The sequence below is a fragment of the Triturus cristatus genome, chromosome 5_2, assembly GCF_964204655.1.
Source record: "Triturus cristatus chromosome 5_2, aTriCri1.1, whole genome shotgun sequence".
Classification (NCBI taxonomy): Eukaryota; Metazoa; Chordata; class Amphibia; order Caudata; family Salamandridae; genus Triturus; species Triturus cristatus.
This window is the reverse complement of record NC_140588.1, coordinates 511,474,038-511,490,173: the sequence shown is the minus strand read 5'-3', so window position 1 is coordinate 511,490,173 and position 16,136 is coordinate 511,474,038. Positions and strand designations below refer to the sequence as shown.

General features: G+C 39.8%; 1 protein-coding gene across 1 annotated transcript in view; it reads left to right on the top strand.

Moving 5' to 3' along the window:
- ITGA9 (integrin subunit alpha 9) overlaps nucleotides 1-16,136 on the top strand; it is a 962,089-nt gene that overhangs the window by 606,089 nt on the left and 339,864 nt on the right. Inside the window, exon 18 of the mRNA XM_085607531.1 lies at nucleotides 4,976-5,126. Coding sequence (XP_085463657.1) covers nucleotides 4,976-5,126 — 151 coding nt within the window. The remainder of the gene's footprint in view (nucleotides 1-4,975; nucleotides 5,127-16,136) is intronic.

The following is a 16,136-nucleotide window of genomic DNA, read 5'->3' as shown; positions in this document are numbered from 1 at the left end:
GTAATTGTGTTGGGATGAGATCCCAAACGATATAGTGGACCATCAATTATTAACCTTTAGAACAAGAAACTGTGTTATCAGATTAGCTCCCTCTTGGCTGGGATGTGCATGGACCAGCCCCTGTTCCAATAGGTAACAGGCCCGAGCCAAAGCCACGGAGGAGAAGAGCCGGGTACTTCCAAGATTGAAAAAGTAGCACTCGGACAGCAGTTCCTTCAGAGGTATTATGAATGTAGGTAAGAATGAACACATTTAGTAGGGTTCCAAGGAGGGAGGCGAGGGGACCAATAGAAAAAATGTCAAGCATGTCAGGGGAAACAGGGAACTGAGAAGGTGAAAATAATAAAGTGCGAAGATGCAAGCTCTACTCCTATTGCTCCAGAAGTCCCACCCCTTACCCAGACATGAGAATCACATATTTCTCATGCTAGTTTCCATGTCCCTGTGTTCCATATCTTCCATGCGTCACCTCTTCTGATCGTAAATGGAGATCAGAACCCCGGATATTGGACTTTAAATACCACAGTCTACAGTCTCCCGATCTCCATTCCCATTGTTGACAATGGGGGGCATGTGTGTTTCAGACACAGATCTCAAGAGTCTGCAGACTGTGCCTAAAGCCTTGCTCCTACTCACCATCCTCTGGACCAATGCCAGACAGCTTCTGGAGCATGCTACCCGAGATGCTTTTGATTGCGCCACATCTGATCGTATTCTGCAGATCTTTTTTCCACATAACCCATAGCTTTGATTGATGGCATTCTATGTCATGCCAAGTTTACTATTTCTAGTATTTCTTTATTAGATTTTTTATGCTAATGAGCAATGTTCTTGCCCCATCTTAGCGATAAATAGGCTTGCGTTTCAGATTAGCCTTAGGGCGCTGCCAAAACACAGCGTAGACTTTTCAGCTGTATCATTAATCCACATCAAGTGTGCAAATATACATGTACTGCAAATTAAATCACTTTATTCTATTGTATGGTGACAGGAATCCATTTTAAAGGCTTGTGTGGTAACTTTGAAGCTAGCCTGGTTAATGCACACCAGATGCTGGGCCTGCATGGTACAATATGATTGGTCAATTGGCTCTTCAGCTCAGCAGATGCTGTTGAATTACATCATGCACAAGAGGTGGAGGAAAAATCCAACTTTTAAACCCCCTGTGTAGCCAGGTGGGCGGGTTTCCGTCAATCTGCTTCATTCAAATGTTGTTCAGTCCTCTTGTGATTCTGCCCACGCCCGGTAGATTTGTTTATTTATTAGGAAGTTGTCTAAGGAGCTGCGTGTCTATCGGTACAGGAAGCTTCTGCGGTTTTGAAAGCCGTCTTCTCTCACGGAGTTAAGTGCGAAGTAAAGTGCTGTCTCAGCGCAGGAAGCCCACTTTCACAGGAATTTGTAGTGAAACTTGACATGCCAGAGAGTGTGAGTGCCCTAAAGCAGAAAGAGCGGGTTTCACTTTGAATACACTTCCTAACAAATGAATAAGTACAAACATAGATAGTTTAACTCGTGACATATATGCACTTTAACAGTTTGACATGAGGTAGTGATAAGAAACCAAGCGGTTTCATGACTTCACACAAGGGAAGCCACAGGCACACAAACAAAGACACTCTCACAGATTGTTGATATGACAGCAGGGCTATCTTTGCAGAAATCTTTGCATCTAATTGGACGGATAGGAAACGAGCAGTGGGTTTATAGAGAGCTGCAACATCCGCCCCTCCTTCTGATAGATATGCCAGGATTTTGGCTAGATCAAGCACTAGAGTGAGCAATCGCCTTGGCATGGTGTGGCTTGGCTCGTGCTTTGTTTATAGCACCTGGTAAGAGAAAGACAAGGAAGGTAAAGTATAACAAGCACTGGTAATGCCAATAGGTCAGCTTACGAATGCATAGTCAAGCCAGACTTAAAAATCCATGTAGGTTAATGACTATCCTTTAATAGCATTACAATGTGGTGTGTGCCCCTGAAAGTTCAACATTAGCCAGCTGCAAAAATAAACAAAATCATAACAGCTGTGGGAGGGAAAGCACTCTTTTTGTATTATATATAAACAATTATTATTATTAACTGCGAATAATTGGGATGTTTTCACCAATGCGTTCTGGATGAGCTGCATTACAGGGCCTCACATCTTGCTGAGCAACATCGCTGTCCTGGTCTGGATCATCCCAGGTGTCTTCATGCATGATTGAGTGGTCAAGCAGCATGTTGAAACCAAGAGTATTTATGTAACTCATTCACTCACTCATTCCTTATCTCACTCACTCGCCTCTTCACCTGCTCAATCACTCAGTCACTCCTTATCTCACTCATTCTCTTGCTCACTCGCTCAGTCAATCCTTATCTCACTCATTCACTCCCTCCTTCCTGACCCGTCTCACTCACTCCCTACCTCCCTAACTCATTCACTTGATTGCTGACTCACTTGTTCACTTATTCATGGTTGCCATAACTGAAGTAAGAGCTTTCAGAGCAACCCAAATGGACATCTGGAGTCCGGTGGGTGTCACGACCATCAGATCAATAGTACGTGCCTGTCAAGAGTGAAAAAGGCAGCCTTGCAGTTGCCTGTGGATCCACCCTCCAGAGCCTCCAAGAGGTTGGAGAGCAAAGATGGTGGACCTGAATACCATAGCTCTGGTGAAGGAGATATAACCTATGTATTCTAATTTTGGATGAGTGAACATGAAGCCCCGCGTACAAGTTATCTCAGAGGCTTAAAAAGTAAGGTTTGATGCGCTGATGCCCCCGTAACATGGATGAGAATCCAAAAACTATATGTATGAGTCCCTTTTTACTTTCTATACATGCACACTGCATTTATGTGTTGTCAGTAATACTGGTAGTTGGAAAGGATAGTCAATGCCAGGAGCCACTTGACCAAACATTCACTCAAACGTGTAATCTTTCTGTCCTGTAATAAAAAGGTCCCTTTTACGAATTGGGAAAGAAGCACTCTTAATTTCCTTATTACATTATGGGTTCTTTGAAGTGTCTTTGTTGGAGACTCTGAATTATATTAAAAGATGTCAGCTCTAACGAGATCAGCCATGGTTTTACTAGCTAACAAATGTAAGCGCCTCTAGCTGCAACTAACATGATAATGTGATTTATTTGAAAGCTTTTTCTAATTCAGTGGTTGGCCAGTGAAAAGTGGCACATGTTTCCAATATTGAATGGAACACAGTTAATCAATTACATAAACCAGATGTCTATATGGCCATCCTTTAAATGTGTTATCTCCGCTTGTACTTCAGCACTGACGTTTCAAAGTCCTTATCAGTGATGGACTATTATCTAATATTGGAAATGCATATTAACCTGTAGGGTATTCATATTCTGAGCATGGTTTTGCGTCTAAAGACATGGCTTATACTGACATAATATTTATGATAATGTGTAAATGTGTAATAAAAAAGCACCCTCTCTTTCACAAACTACTGCTAAATAACATTACATATCTGTGTGTTGTTGACGTATAATTTTCTGTGTAAATGCATCTACATAAAATGAATGGCTGTAATACATGTATTCCGAAATACATTTAATAAATACACATAACATTGTATACATGACAACATTATATATTTAGATAATATATAATTGCTTTACATGTCATACTAATTTAGAAATACCAAACTATATGCAAAATATAATATTGTATATTCTACAGGCTGTAATATAATCATTATGCTAAACATAATATTTAGCACATGATTTGTCATAGTAGCTAACAAGATATACCGTTTAATGTATGTATAACATGTAATGCATAATTTTCAATGTCACAACAATTGTATGCAATATTGTGTCATGTATGACATAATAGAAGTATGAATATAAGGCATAACATGTATAAAATATTCAATTTGTCTAAGACCTGTGTAATAATTTGCCATATACATGTCATATCATAATTAGCATACATTTGTTATTAAATGCTAACTGGACCTCAAGGTTAGGGATTATAAGGCAGACATTGCTGTGAATAGATCACTCTGAATGTAGCTGACTTAAACAAACAAGAACATTGCATTGTATTGCATTGTAGCAGTATTAATGTGCTTACTACCCCTATGTGGGTCAGTGAAGCACTTACCCTTATGGATAGCAAGCTACATTGTGGAGGGTGTGTTGTTGGGAGGGTTTGTTTTTGTTGTGTGCCTATATGGGATGTGTTATCATGTCCTGCGTGATGACCACCAAGATGAGGTTATCATGCTATGGGACGCAGCGCCTGGCGGTGTGATGGGTGAAGGTTTGTAAAAGATAGATGTATTCATTATTATTATAATAAGGACTATCGAGCTTAACCACAGGGGCATTGGGATGCCATGTGCCCAAAAAGGGGTGTAATCAGAGAAGGCCCTTTATAAATGGCCTGGGAAAGTGGCCAGATTTTCCCCTTTCTTGGGGTTGGCGATAACAGGAGCACTGTTAAGTCGAAAGGTGAGGAACATATGGCCACAATCTGGCCCATTACCAGTTGGACCTTGAGGGTCAACTAATAATTAAGGAATTACCAGGGTAAATGGTAATTCTGGGTCCAATTCCCTTTGAAATTCCTCATTTTTAGCTGTACTTTGACCCAGAGTTTTCAGCTGCTTTAAGTAAAAACCTCCAGTTGGGCCTATGTCACAGCTAGCTTTGTGAATTGGATACCAATACTATTGAAACTTGAATGGAGGAACTACAAGAGTTAGACACACCGTCATATTGCAAAATCTCTGTGAGTTTGGGCCCATGCTGTTCAACGCCAGGCAGGTTCCACATTAAAGCATGAATAACCTGCTGTACCAGACAAAACAGTTTGTCGCTAACCATTTCTATTTTGTTTCCAGAATCTGGCTTTTTTAACTTTAACATATACCAAACCAAAGTATCTTCTTTGATATATATGGTAAAGAACAAGAACTGGACGGGTCTGACAAGTCACTGAGCATCTCATTTGGTTTGTGATTGCAGCACTACTGAGAAATTCAGCTACCTGGCACTGGGAGCCATAGGGAACATCTCAGTGAACATCTCCATTACCAATCTGGGCGATGATGCCTATGACACCAACGTCGCCTTCAACTTCTCCAGCGAGTTGTTCTTCATCAAGATGTGGCAAAGGGTAAGAGAGCTCAATGTATGGACACAGAGCACCGGGGAAACACGCCGACTGATTGTTTTGTAGCAATGGCACGAAAATAGCACATGTTGAGTATTGATTCAGCTTTGAAACTTCCTGTACACGTAGAAGGTCCATATTGTGTCACTGTTATTGGAGCCAGGGTGAGTGGAAAGATTTTCCTAAAATCCTGCTTGGCTTCCCTTTTGTGATGAGACTGAAGCGTGCCATGCCCAATCATGTTATGTGTTTTTTATGACAGATTTTTGTTCCTTCTCAAGTGTTTGCCATTAAGGCACTTTTGGGTAATGAGTCTTTATCCGGTGCAAGTTGCGTGGGCCCGTCTGCTCTTCTTCTACATGCGCTGCATTGTTTTCCTGTTTGTCAGGTTTTTGGCCGAGCACTATTGTCTTTTGTCAATTGTGTTTTTCTTTAGCGTAGGATGAAGATGATTGCACATGTTTTTCTACTTCTTCCAAAGGAAAACAAAGCATGTTTTATGCAGAACAACACCCGCATTTTAGACACGGAAGCTACTATCCCAGTTATGGCTTCCAGGATTAACTGTTTGGTCTATTTTGATCTTCCAGATTTGTAAGCTTTATGTCTTGTAGTTTAAACTTTCTAGTATTTAACCCTTAACCTTTTCCTAATGATCGAATCACTGGCTGCCCATGGCTAAATGATCTTATTAAAAATGGGCACAAATGTATAAAAAAGTTAACTGTAATTTTCCACTGGGGAAAACGAATTAGATATCGGAGCCCTGTCTTATGTATTCCACTTATTACCACCAAAGGTGCATACAAAAGGTTGATGTCCATTTCCTAGTTCTTCTGAAACTGTCAAGTTCAGATATTGTGGAGTATGGCGACATGCTGCTCCCCAAGCCCGCCTGTAGGTCTAAAAGAGATTTGGCATGGACATAGTATGGTTACCAAAACTATGGTCAACAAGAACATAGTTTTTAAAGCAGAATGGAAATGTGAGCCAGCCTGGACTCTAATGTACCTGTGCTATGCTGTCAATGTCCCTGCAAGTCAAGCTTCTGATATTTCAGGCTCCTGATAACAACTGTTTTAGAATCTTTGTACTCATTGCACAACTTCTAAGTATGAGGGACTCTACTGCAACCAGAGCCTGAGCCGTGGTGGCGCAATAGGATTGCCCAAAATCAGTCACTTTGAAGAGACCTATAAGTTTAAAATACACTGCAAGGCTTTCTGGAATCCTGCAGTATCTCCAGAACCATGCCATAGGGCTTATAGGGTCAGTTCCGTACATCACTTAAGTGAACATCTATCAGCAGACTGTCTTAACATGGAGATATTCTGCTTCAAGTATCCTTGTGAAAGAAGTAGAACCACACCAGTACATCATCAACTTCATTGAACGAACGATCAACTAACATCAACGTGTGTAGTCCTAAACTATACTGTAGAATGTTTCTCAACTTGGTTATTGGGTCTGTGTTCATTGACTTGTCTGCAGCTTCTGTCACCAAAAGCAATTCTCTCAGGTGCCTCATTGGCCAGATGGTGTTGGTGTCACAAATCACTTAAATTAGGGTATCAGACAAAAGAAGTCAGATTCATATCACTTGACATCACCATCAAGGCAAAACAAATCACTGAAAGGCTACTACGACTAAGGGGGGCTGCTTGTGGAACTGATGTGGCTGGGCAGCGTGACAGGAAATATCTAAAGTACAACCAGATGTTATCAAAGGCAGATTAGGATTTAGTCTGATGGATTATTCCGAGCTGGAGAAGGCTTTGCAAACATTGCCAAAAATATGGCAAGTTTGCATCAGAGCAAGCTTGTGTTGAGTCATCAAGTGCGCAAGACACCACCACTTCCACCTTAGCAGATTTAGAACAACAGCATAGTTGACAATACTTTGATGCTGAACGAAAGCCTTATTTGATCATTGGTGTCCTTGTCTTCACATCAGGGCAAGGAAAACACACATATGGTGTCAAAGTGACAATTAGGTCTTTGAATTGTAAGTTATCGAATAATTCAGTCCCTCACATATCAATCTGTAAACAAAGAACTCTTCAGCTATTGCAAGATACACACTTATGTTCGTAGGGAAAGATGGATGTAGCCTCTTGTGGTCAACAAACCTCAACCACAATATTTACGGAAAGTGAAAATAAATGGTGGGAGTCCGGAACCAGAAACTGAAAAAGCGCACCAACATCACCCTGTACCTGCTACATATTCTAAAACTTGACCAGTTAAAGAAGATAAACATATCTGAGGAAAAACAATCTTTGTGGGGCCTGTTTCCAAAGATGTTAGGTGTGGCGGAATATGATGTAGGATGTCAGTGTATGCCATGTGCACCACATAACATAGTACCTAATGTAGAGTTTATTGTTAATTTATTTTTTTACATAAAACTGTTGAATCATAGTCCTGATTGTGAGAAACCTCAAAAAGAAGAGAATGAGTATTATTCTTGTCAAGTTTTTAAATAATTATAGCATAGAGACCATCTTGGTCCATTTGTTTGCCTTTTTTTGTTTATTAATTATTTAATGTAGATCATTTGTTTGTTGTTGGTTTTGTTTGTCACCTGTGTGTGCATACTTGATAGTATGTGCTTTTGTTGCTCTCGTTACAATTAAGTTCTTAATTAAGGGTGTTTTCATTTATGTTCAGTAAAAGAAAAGTCTGCAGCTAGTCATGAAGGCTTTCAAAGAGCGGCGTGGGTTTTTTGATGTTCCTATTCGTATATTTTTTTCTAATTCAATCTTAATTGTACTTTTAACCTTGCTTTACACATACAGCCCAGTCAAATAAAATGAAAGCGATGCGTATTAAGTTACAAGCGGCTGTGCACTTGCTAGGTTATTTGTGTTCTCTGATGTGGATTTTGATCATGTTTCCGCTATCATGTTATTGCAGTCCGTGCTGTCACTGCATCTGTGGAAACACCGTTTGATGATAACCAGAGAATGGCAGTGGTGTATTTTACACAAAGTCATCCGGCACCAGGATTCCCTCTAGGTTATGTTCCCGTGTTTAAAAAAAAATGATTTTTTATTATGAAGGACACCTTTGAACTTTCTCAAAAGTTGCCATTGTTTTATTTTTTTTTATCAAACTCTCCAAGTTCGTGGGAACTTCAGTGAATGTAACAACCAATATTAGTTTAGTGAGTTTTTGTGTAAGTATTTATTTTTCAGGTTGAAATGCCAATTATTTTTATCTCACGTTTTCCTTCTGTAAAATCTCAACGATTCACACACCCCTTCTCAGAATGGGCTGTCCCTCCTAAAACCTGTCCTGTTTTCCTCATCATGTAAAATAGCCAAATTTTTTATTAAGTACATTTATGTATACACTGGGCCCCTTTTCATGCATTGGAAATAATCACAATTAAAGTAATTGAGGTAAAGCGGGGCAATGATTTGGTGCTTGATGATCACACAATTTTGACAAGTGGCGAAGGTGTTCTTCTTTTATCACAACTAACAATTATGCCACGTTTTAACTATTAAACGAATGAAGGCAAATCCTCTGATCATTATATAGAACTATGCCAATGCTCCTTTATATTGGGCATTGCTATCATTTGCACATTTTTTTCATTTCAAAAGTTTTTATTGAAATTTGCTTTGGTTCCACAGGGACATACAGCAATCAGCGACCTAGATCTTGGAGACATTTATGCATATACAAGGCCATATTGGTTACAGAATTATTGAATTATTATTAAACAATTAGAATAGAACAGGTTTAAAGTAAGAGCAGAAAGAACATTAAGAAGAGAGCAGTAGGTATGCAGGTAAGGGAATTGGAGCATCTCTCACCAAAATAAAGGATTATAACAGAAGAGGCATAGAAGGACGGTGAATATATGTGGCAGGGAGAGAAGGTAGGGAGGGAAAGGTTGGGGTACACACAACGTAGAGATTGTTTTTTTTTTTTTTTAAAGATAAGCACCCATTGTGTTCCACGATTTCATGGAGGAGGAAAGGGTGTGAGTGTTTCTGGAAGCATAGATTATCAGTGCTTCTGGTGAAACATAGCTACACCTCCCAAGAAAGAAAATACATTTTGAGGCACTTTTCCACTCCAATAAGATCGGTTTTATACCCATAGCCAGCATATTATGTGGATTATCACTCACTAGTGTATCCAGGCACTGGATCAAGCATATAGGTGTGGGGCTAAGGGTGAATTGAATCAGCCTTAGAGAATTAGTTGAAGAGCCATGTCTTCGCCTTCTTGGGAATTCAAAAAGCGAGGAGGAGGCCCTGATGTGTAGAGGGGAGTAATTCCAGTTTTTGGGTGCAATGTAGGAGAATGCTATACCTCCTGTTCTGCATTTGTGGTTACGGGGGTGTTAGCGAGTAAACGTGAGGCTGAGTGCAGGTGTCTGGTGAGTTGGTGGAAGTGAAGGCAATTGTTAAGGCATGTTGGTCCTATGTTGTGCAGTGCCTTGTATGCGTGTGTGAGGAGTTTCAATTTGCACCATTTATGTATGGGGAGCCAATGGACCTCTCTGAGATGTGATGTGGGTGCGTCGTGGGAGTTCTAGGATGAGTCTTGCTGCAGCATTTTGAATGGTCTGGAGTTGGTGGTTGAAGATTCTGGCTTACAGTGTGCTGCTTGTGATGAGGGCTTGTGTGACGGTACATCTGGTATTCTCTGATATCCATTTGAAGATCTTGTGAGCTTGAGGAGTAAATGGAAGCTGAAGGGCCTCACTGAATTGACCTGTGCTGCCATGTTGAGTTAGTTGTCGAAATGATTCCCAGGTTTCTTGCATGGTTGGTGTATGTGTGGGGGCCCGAGCTCCGTTGCCCTCCAGGTGGAGTCCGTGTTCCTGAAATTCAACCCTTCCTTCTTGATGGAATTGAGTTTCAGGAAATTGGCTTTCATCCAATCTGCTACATTTATCATGCAGGCTGTGAAGTTGTTTCTGGTGGTGGTGGGCTTGTCAGACAGCAATAGGAGTTGGTCAAAATTGTCAGAAAATCAGTTGGATTACGTTGTAGAATGTCTTCTGCTGTGTAGATTCCTAGTGAGGCAATTAAGGGATCAGTGTTGAGATGAATGTTGGAACTGTTTTGTATGAAATATTGTTTTTGGCAATCTGAACAGAGATTTGACATGATAAGTCCTAGTTTGCAGGGTTTAATCGAAGTCCAAAAAGTACTGTGTTAGGACCACAGTCTGGTTTGTGTGAGAGGTGGTGTAAATTTGCTTTTGAGTCTCTGAATAGGGCCGCTAAAAGCCTTGTCTGGCCGAAAAGCAACTTGGTACATTGGATAATCTGGAAATTTTACCCCACCCTTATTTTGTCAAGCATACGTTTGTATAGTGATATTATCATTTTTATTTTATTTTTCCAAAGCAAATCAGATATCAATTTGTCTATTGTGTTATAGAAGGACAGTGAAAATGTAACGGGAGCATGCTGGTTGTGATGTTTATTAGTGGCGTAATCATCATTTTGATGGTTTGCATTCTTCCTCACCAAGTTTTGAATTTTGGGGACCAATGTATTAGTGAATCCTTGACTTTGGCTATAATTATGTTTTCGTTTAATGACAGTGTGTGTGTTAGGTCCCTACCAAACCATATACCCGGATATTTTAGGCAGTTGTTTTGCCATTTTAGGCCTGTATTTTGTAAAATGGAGGAGTAGCAATGACCATTCAGAGGAAGGACCTTAGTTTTGTCTTTATTAAGGGAGTATCCTGACACTCCTGAATATTAGAGTATCATGTAGATGATGAGGTGTAGCACTCAGTCTGCCTCTTCTGTGAATAGTAACACATCATCGGCGTATGCTGCCACCTTTAGTGTACCAGTTGAGAAGGTTAGCCCTTTAATCTAACTATATTCTTTATGATTGATTCGCAAAGAGGTTTAATGGTTAATAGGAATAGAAGGGATGACAAAGGTCCCCCTTGTCTAGTGCTCTATTTTAATTAAAAAGAGTTTGACAAACAACTGTTAATTTTAATGGTGGCGTCTGGATAATTGGAATAAAGATCTAAGGTTATTTTAATAATGTGCACATTTCTATTATTGTTAATAAATATTAGTAGTAGTAGTATTATCATGAGTGATAAACACTTGGTAATTTATATTACGGATCATAAGCAACAAAGAAGCAATGGAGCACATTTTATTGACAAGCGTAAATAATTTAAGAATAGCTTATATCTGACCATATACAGCACTTTGCTGCATTTTGGCTAGGTTTGCGCTATAGAAATACCATATATGTGCATACATATGCACATATTGTATTGCATTCTAATTGCATGTATAAAGCACTTACTACCCCTGATGAGGCATCGAAGCACTTTTTCGGCGATATATTGTAATTGTATTTATAATGCGCTTTCTACTGCTGGCGAGGCGTTGAAGTGCATTACAGCGAGTAAAACGATTCTCTGGAAGCCACGGTTAGCCGTTAATCCAGTGTTTATTGGAATGAGTCATGTGCACTCAGGAAAAAAGTGCATCAGTGGGGGCTGTGTGGTTAAAGGTGAAAAAGGGAATGATTAGTGAGATAGATAGGTAGGTGGAGATTAGGGAACGTTAGGTTACAGGGATAGAGAGGTTGTAATCTATGAAATGAGGCATCAGCTAATTGCAGAATTAAAATAAGAGGGATGAAGGAAGACAGGCATGGGAATAAGAGGTGATTATATTCAGAAATAGAAGGCGTGCAGAGGATAGAAGGTAATAATAGAGCCCCTACATATTCTGTCATAAAATCACTAGAACCTGGTGGAGTTTGAAGAAGATCCAATCCACTGCCTTGGATCTAACATTGTGGTTGGAGAAACATTAAATTACAAATCGGTTTATGCTTCTTGAAATTCTTATATAGAAGTGTAGGCCAATGCCCTTAAAAACTGTATTGCCTACTTATATGTAATTCCCTTAGCAACAGAAAACCACTGCCAGTTGCTAGATATAGGGAGAGATGTGTTTGTGCTTGCTTAATGTCAGCAAGATCCTGGCAGCTGTAGTTTGAATCATTTGAAGACAATGGATACACTTTCATAGAAGACAAAGGTAAACTGAATTAGCAAAATCAATGTGCGATTGGACAAACACAATGAGCAGGATGTCACAATGAGAGAAGGATAAAAAAAGGCTCTCATTTTAGACTCATAGCGTAGAGAAGCAGATGACATCAAAAGTAAGATTGGTGTCGAGCAGAACGCATGGATTTTTGGCTGTCTCAGATGCTCCTGAGGGGTTGCCCATACAAATGGGCCTGAATCTGCAGTCATCGTGGGGATGTTCCTTATTGATAAACAGAACCTCATTTTTGAATCAAATGATAAAAAAACTTCTTTCCATCCATAACAGAGTAGCTTCTAAATGTCAAAGATGGAGCTCATGATTTCTATTAACAGGGTCTTGCAGGTTAAAGGATTTTGCTTATTATCTGCATATATGTATACATAAATGTTATAATCGTGCAGTAAATTGGCAAGAAGAAGGTCATAAAGATTAAACAGTGTAGACGCAATAGCCGATCCCGGTATGACTCTCTAATGCACAGCCTAGAGCAGATTTGAAAGGGCCTAGTTGAACAAACTGGGTTCATTTTGAGAAAGGATTTTATCCAGGCAAGCGTTGACCGTTAACTCCACATTTAAACAATCAACAAAAAAAAGTGTATCATTAACGAATACAGCCCAAAGAGTAATATTGCCAAAATATCGAATAACGAACCATGCTGGTTCTAAAGCCAGTCTTTTTTATTACGGAGAAAATGAGAAGATTTCACAAAGTTTTGTAGTTGGCCGTTGACAACTTTCTGTAACAATTAAGACAAGTAAGGTAAGAGTGAAATGGGTAAAAAATTGGACCATATCGGCCTGGCACAACTTCCTCAGCTTGAGAGTAAGTGGCGGCACCATGAACGGAAGGATAGAAATATCGTAAATCCAACAAGGATCCAAGTGCAGAGCATGCAATAATCAAAATAACCAAAGTAACTGAAGGCTCTAAAAACAGCAATGCTGCTGGACTGGCAGCCCGCTGGATGAATTGCACAGACAGCAGGAACCCCTGCAGGACGTTAAGTTGCCAGGCATTTGCCATCAAGTATCAATATCCTAAATTCAGCATTTCACAAAGTAACCCGAATGTCCCTCCCAGTAACTCGTAAGTTGCGTGGGATGACATTGAACAGAGCGCCATTCTAGCCGCCACTCACTGGTAACCGAATGCTGGAAAGTTAGTCGCCAGGCAATCATGCCCAAAAACCTGCAGTACTAAAAGGACCTTTTCTTGACAGTAGTGCTAACATTTCAGCAGTCGCAACGTGGACATGGTGAAAGTTGGAATCACATCTACTTTTTGTGGGCTGTCCACTGATCACAGGCTTCAGTTTTGCGGTACCGCTGGCTAGCCCCCAGTCCATGTGGCACCTACGGCAGTCTTACTTCATTTGGTGTCATCTGTACAGGAGACAAGAGGCTCTATGAGGGCAAGTAAGTAAAAGGTTTACCTCAGACTTGATCTGCCAGCACGGCAGTGGGCTCTTTGCTAGATTTGTATCAGTCATGCCTGGAGAGTAAAGGTTTCAGTTAACTTTAGCATATAGCAGTGCCTTGCTCGATTGCTGTGCGGCATACCTGAAACTGTCAGTCAGTCAGTTAAATTATAGGTTTATTTAGATCATGGTCTTTTAAATATTTGTGCAATAGTATCACCTTATATCAGTTATCGTACGTTATAAAAACATTTAAATGAAAAACCAACAAAATTCATAATTAATAAACTCCAGTGTATAAAGTACACATTTCTTCACGAACACGTCATTTACAGATAATAAAACTTAATTTACTGATAGTACAAGTCGCCCTAAAGCACAAGCTACATCCATATACAGCATACTAAATAATAAACTAGATGGTTGCTCCCTTCCTCTAATATCATATTTTGCAGGATTGGTCTCAACAGCATCTTCTGTTGGGCTAGAAATCACAGAGAATCTACTAGAATGTGCACTATATCCCCTTTCATATTTAGACCCCATTTACAAATCCTGTCCTTCTGTAAAAGAGAGGAGCGCTGTGCTTGGGAGTACAGAACCTGGTTAACCCAACATCTGAATTTGAAAAGACATCTTCTTAAGTATATATTTGTAGGTTTTCAAGATAGGTGAATGTTTTGTTCTCAAGCCACGCATTCAGCAAAGGGGATACCAACTTCTTTATTCCTTAAATATCTCGGGTTGTCTTCCCATGCCATCTGTTTTGTCACCTTACGGAACTTAGCTTTACTTATGTTTGCTAGGTTTGACATATGGCCAAGTAATTCGAATTTACTTAGATACAGTGCTTAATTTGAGCCAGTGGTTTCCGGTGCTCGGGATTTAATTGCCAGAATCTGCAATTATGACAGCTGCCACATGATGGCGATATTTGGGTAATATAAAGATGAGCAGAAAAACAGATGTTTGTTAATTCAATATACATTAAAAATAACTAATACCTGCCACCCAAGCCATTCTTAAAGCTTTGGTGGCCTTGAACAGTCTGAATTGTCACACTTGTGATTGTTAGCAGTCGTGTAAGTACAGTGGCAATGTGTGGTGTAAACTGCGGTGACCTCCTGACAAGGGCCCCGGCACTTATTATTATTTTTTTTTTTACAAATTAAGCACTGCTTAGATCTTGAATTTTTCTCTGGCCAGTGTAAATCACTATTTATAATTTCCTTTTTGCATAGTGTGGATATTATGGGGTATTCGTCATTATCTATCCTTGCCCAAAATTGTAAGGTCTCCACAGCTGCTAACTAGCTCCATGCAATAAGTCTAATTTCTGTCCTATTAGCCTGTACCATAGTGGGGGGTGGCAAGGAAAGAAATCATTTTAAGCACCTATCCTCTTCCAAATCCTACCTTGTTTTCCCACTAATGCTGGGAACCTCCACACCATAATGGAATTGAGGTCATACAATTCCCTGATATGCTGCCAAAGCTGGTCTCGAGGATGGACCTCCATAAATTCCTATTGAGGAAAGGGCCTTTGCCTGAAGTGACTCAAGGTGCTTTTTCCACGACAGGTTCTTCATGAACCACAGTCCCAGATATTTATAGCTGCTAACTCTTTCAATGTTTGCACCATTTAGGATCCAATTGAACTTTGTCTTCTTATTCCCAAATGATAGCACTTTATCTTTTTTCAAATTTATCGTAAATTTTTTCATGACTCAATATTATGATCACCAAAGACATCTTACTTACTCTGCAGGCCAATTTCTGTCAGATCCATTATCACTAAATCACCTGCATAAAGGAGACAGCTTACATGCAGGTCATCCATTTTAGGGCTAAAGCTATTGGGTAAGCTCAAACATTTTGGCAGATCCACCAAGAAAATGGGAAACAGAATGGGTGCCAGAAAACAGTCTTGCATGAGTTCATTCTTTATGTTTATTCTCCTTCAGAGCGATCCATTGACATCTAATTCCACTTAGGCCCAGTTGTTTCTATGTAATTTTTGAAAAATTAAAAGTAAGTAATTTGGAATAAGATAACTTTTTAAAGCTTCCTATAACATTGCCTGATCAACAGTATCAAACCTGGAGTGAAAATCAACAAAACACCAATATAGCCCTCTGCATTGCTCTAATGATTTTTTAAATATGGCCCATAAACTAAAGCAGTGGTCTGCCGTCGAGTGCTCCCCCCACTCCTAAAAACACTTTGCTCTATGGGAATTATCTTGTATATTTCTGCCCATTCTTTTAATATCCCCAGGAGAACTTTGGAGAACACTTTACTGCTAACATCCAACAAATGTATTTACCTGTAGCTAACAGGGGAGGCGGAGGCGGCTTTTTTATACAGTGGTTTAATCACTGCTCCCTTCCAGCTATCTAGGAAGTTCCCTGTTGATAGTATCTTTTGGAACAGAGGATGGAACATACTAAACCATCAGTCTGTTTGTTTTTATTATTCCTGCAGGCAGATTATCAGGCCTGCAGCTCTCGTTAGCTTTAATG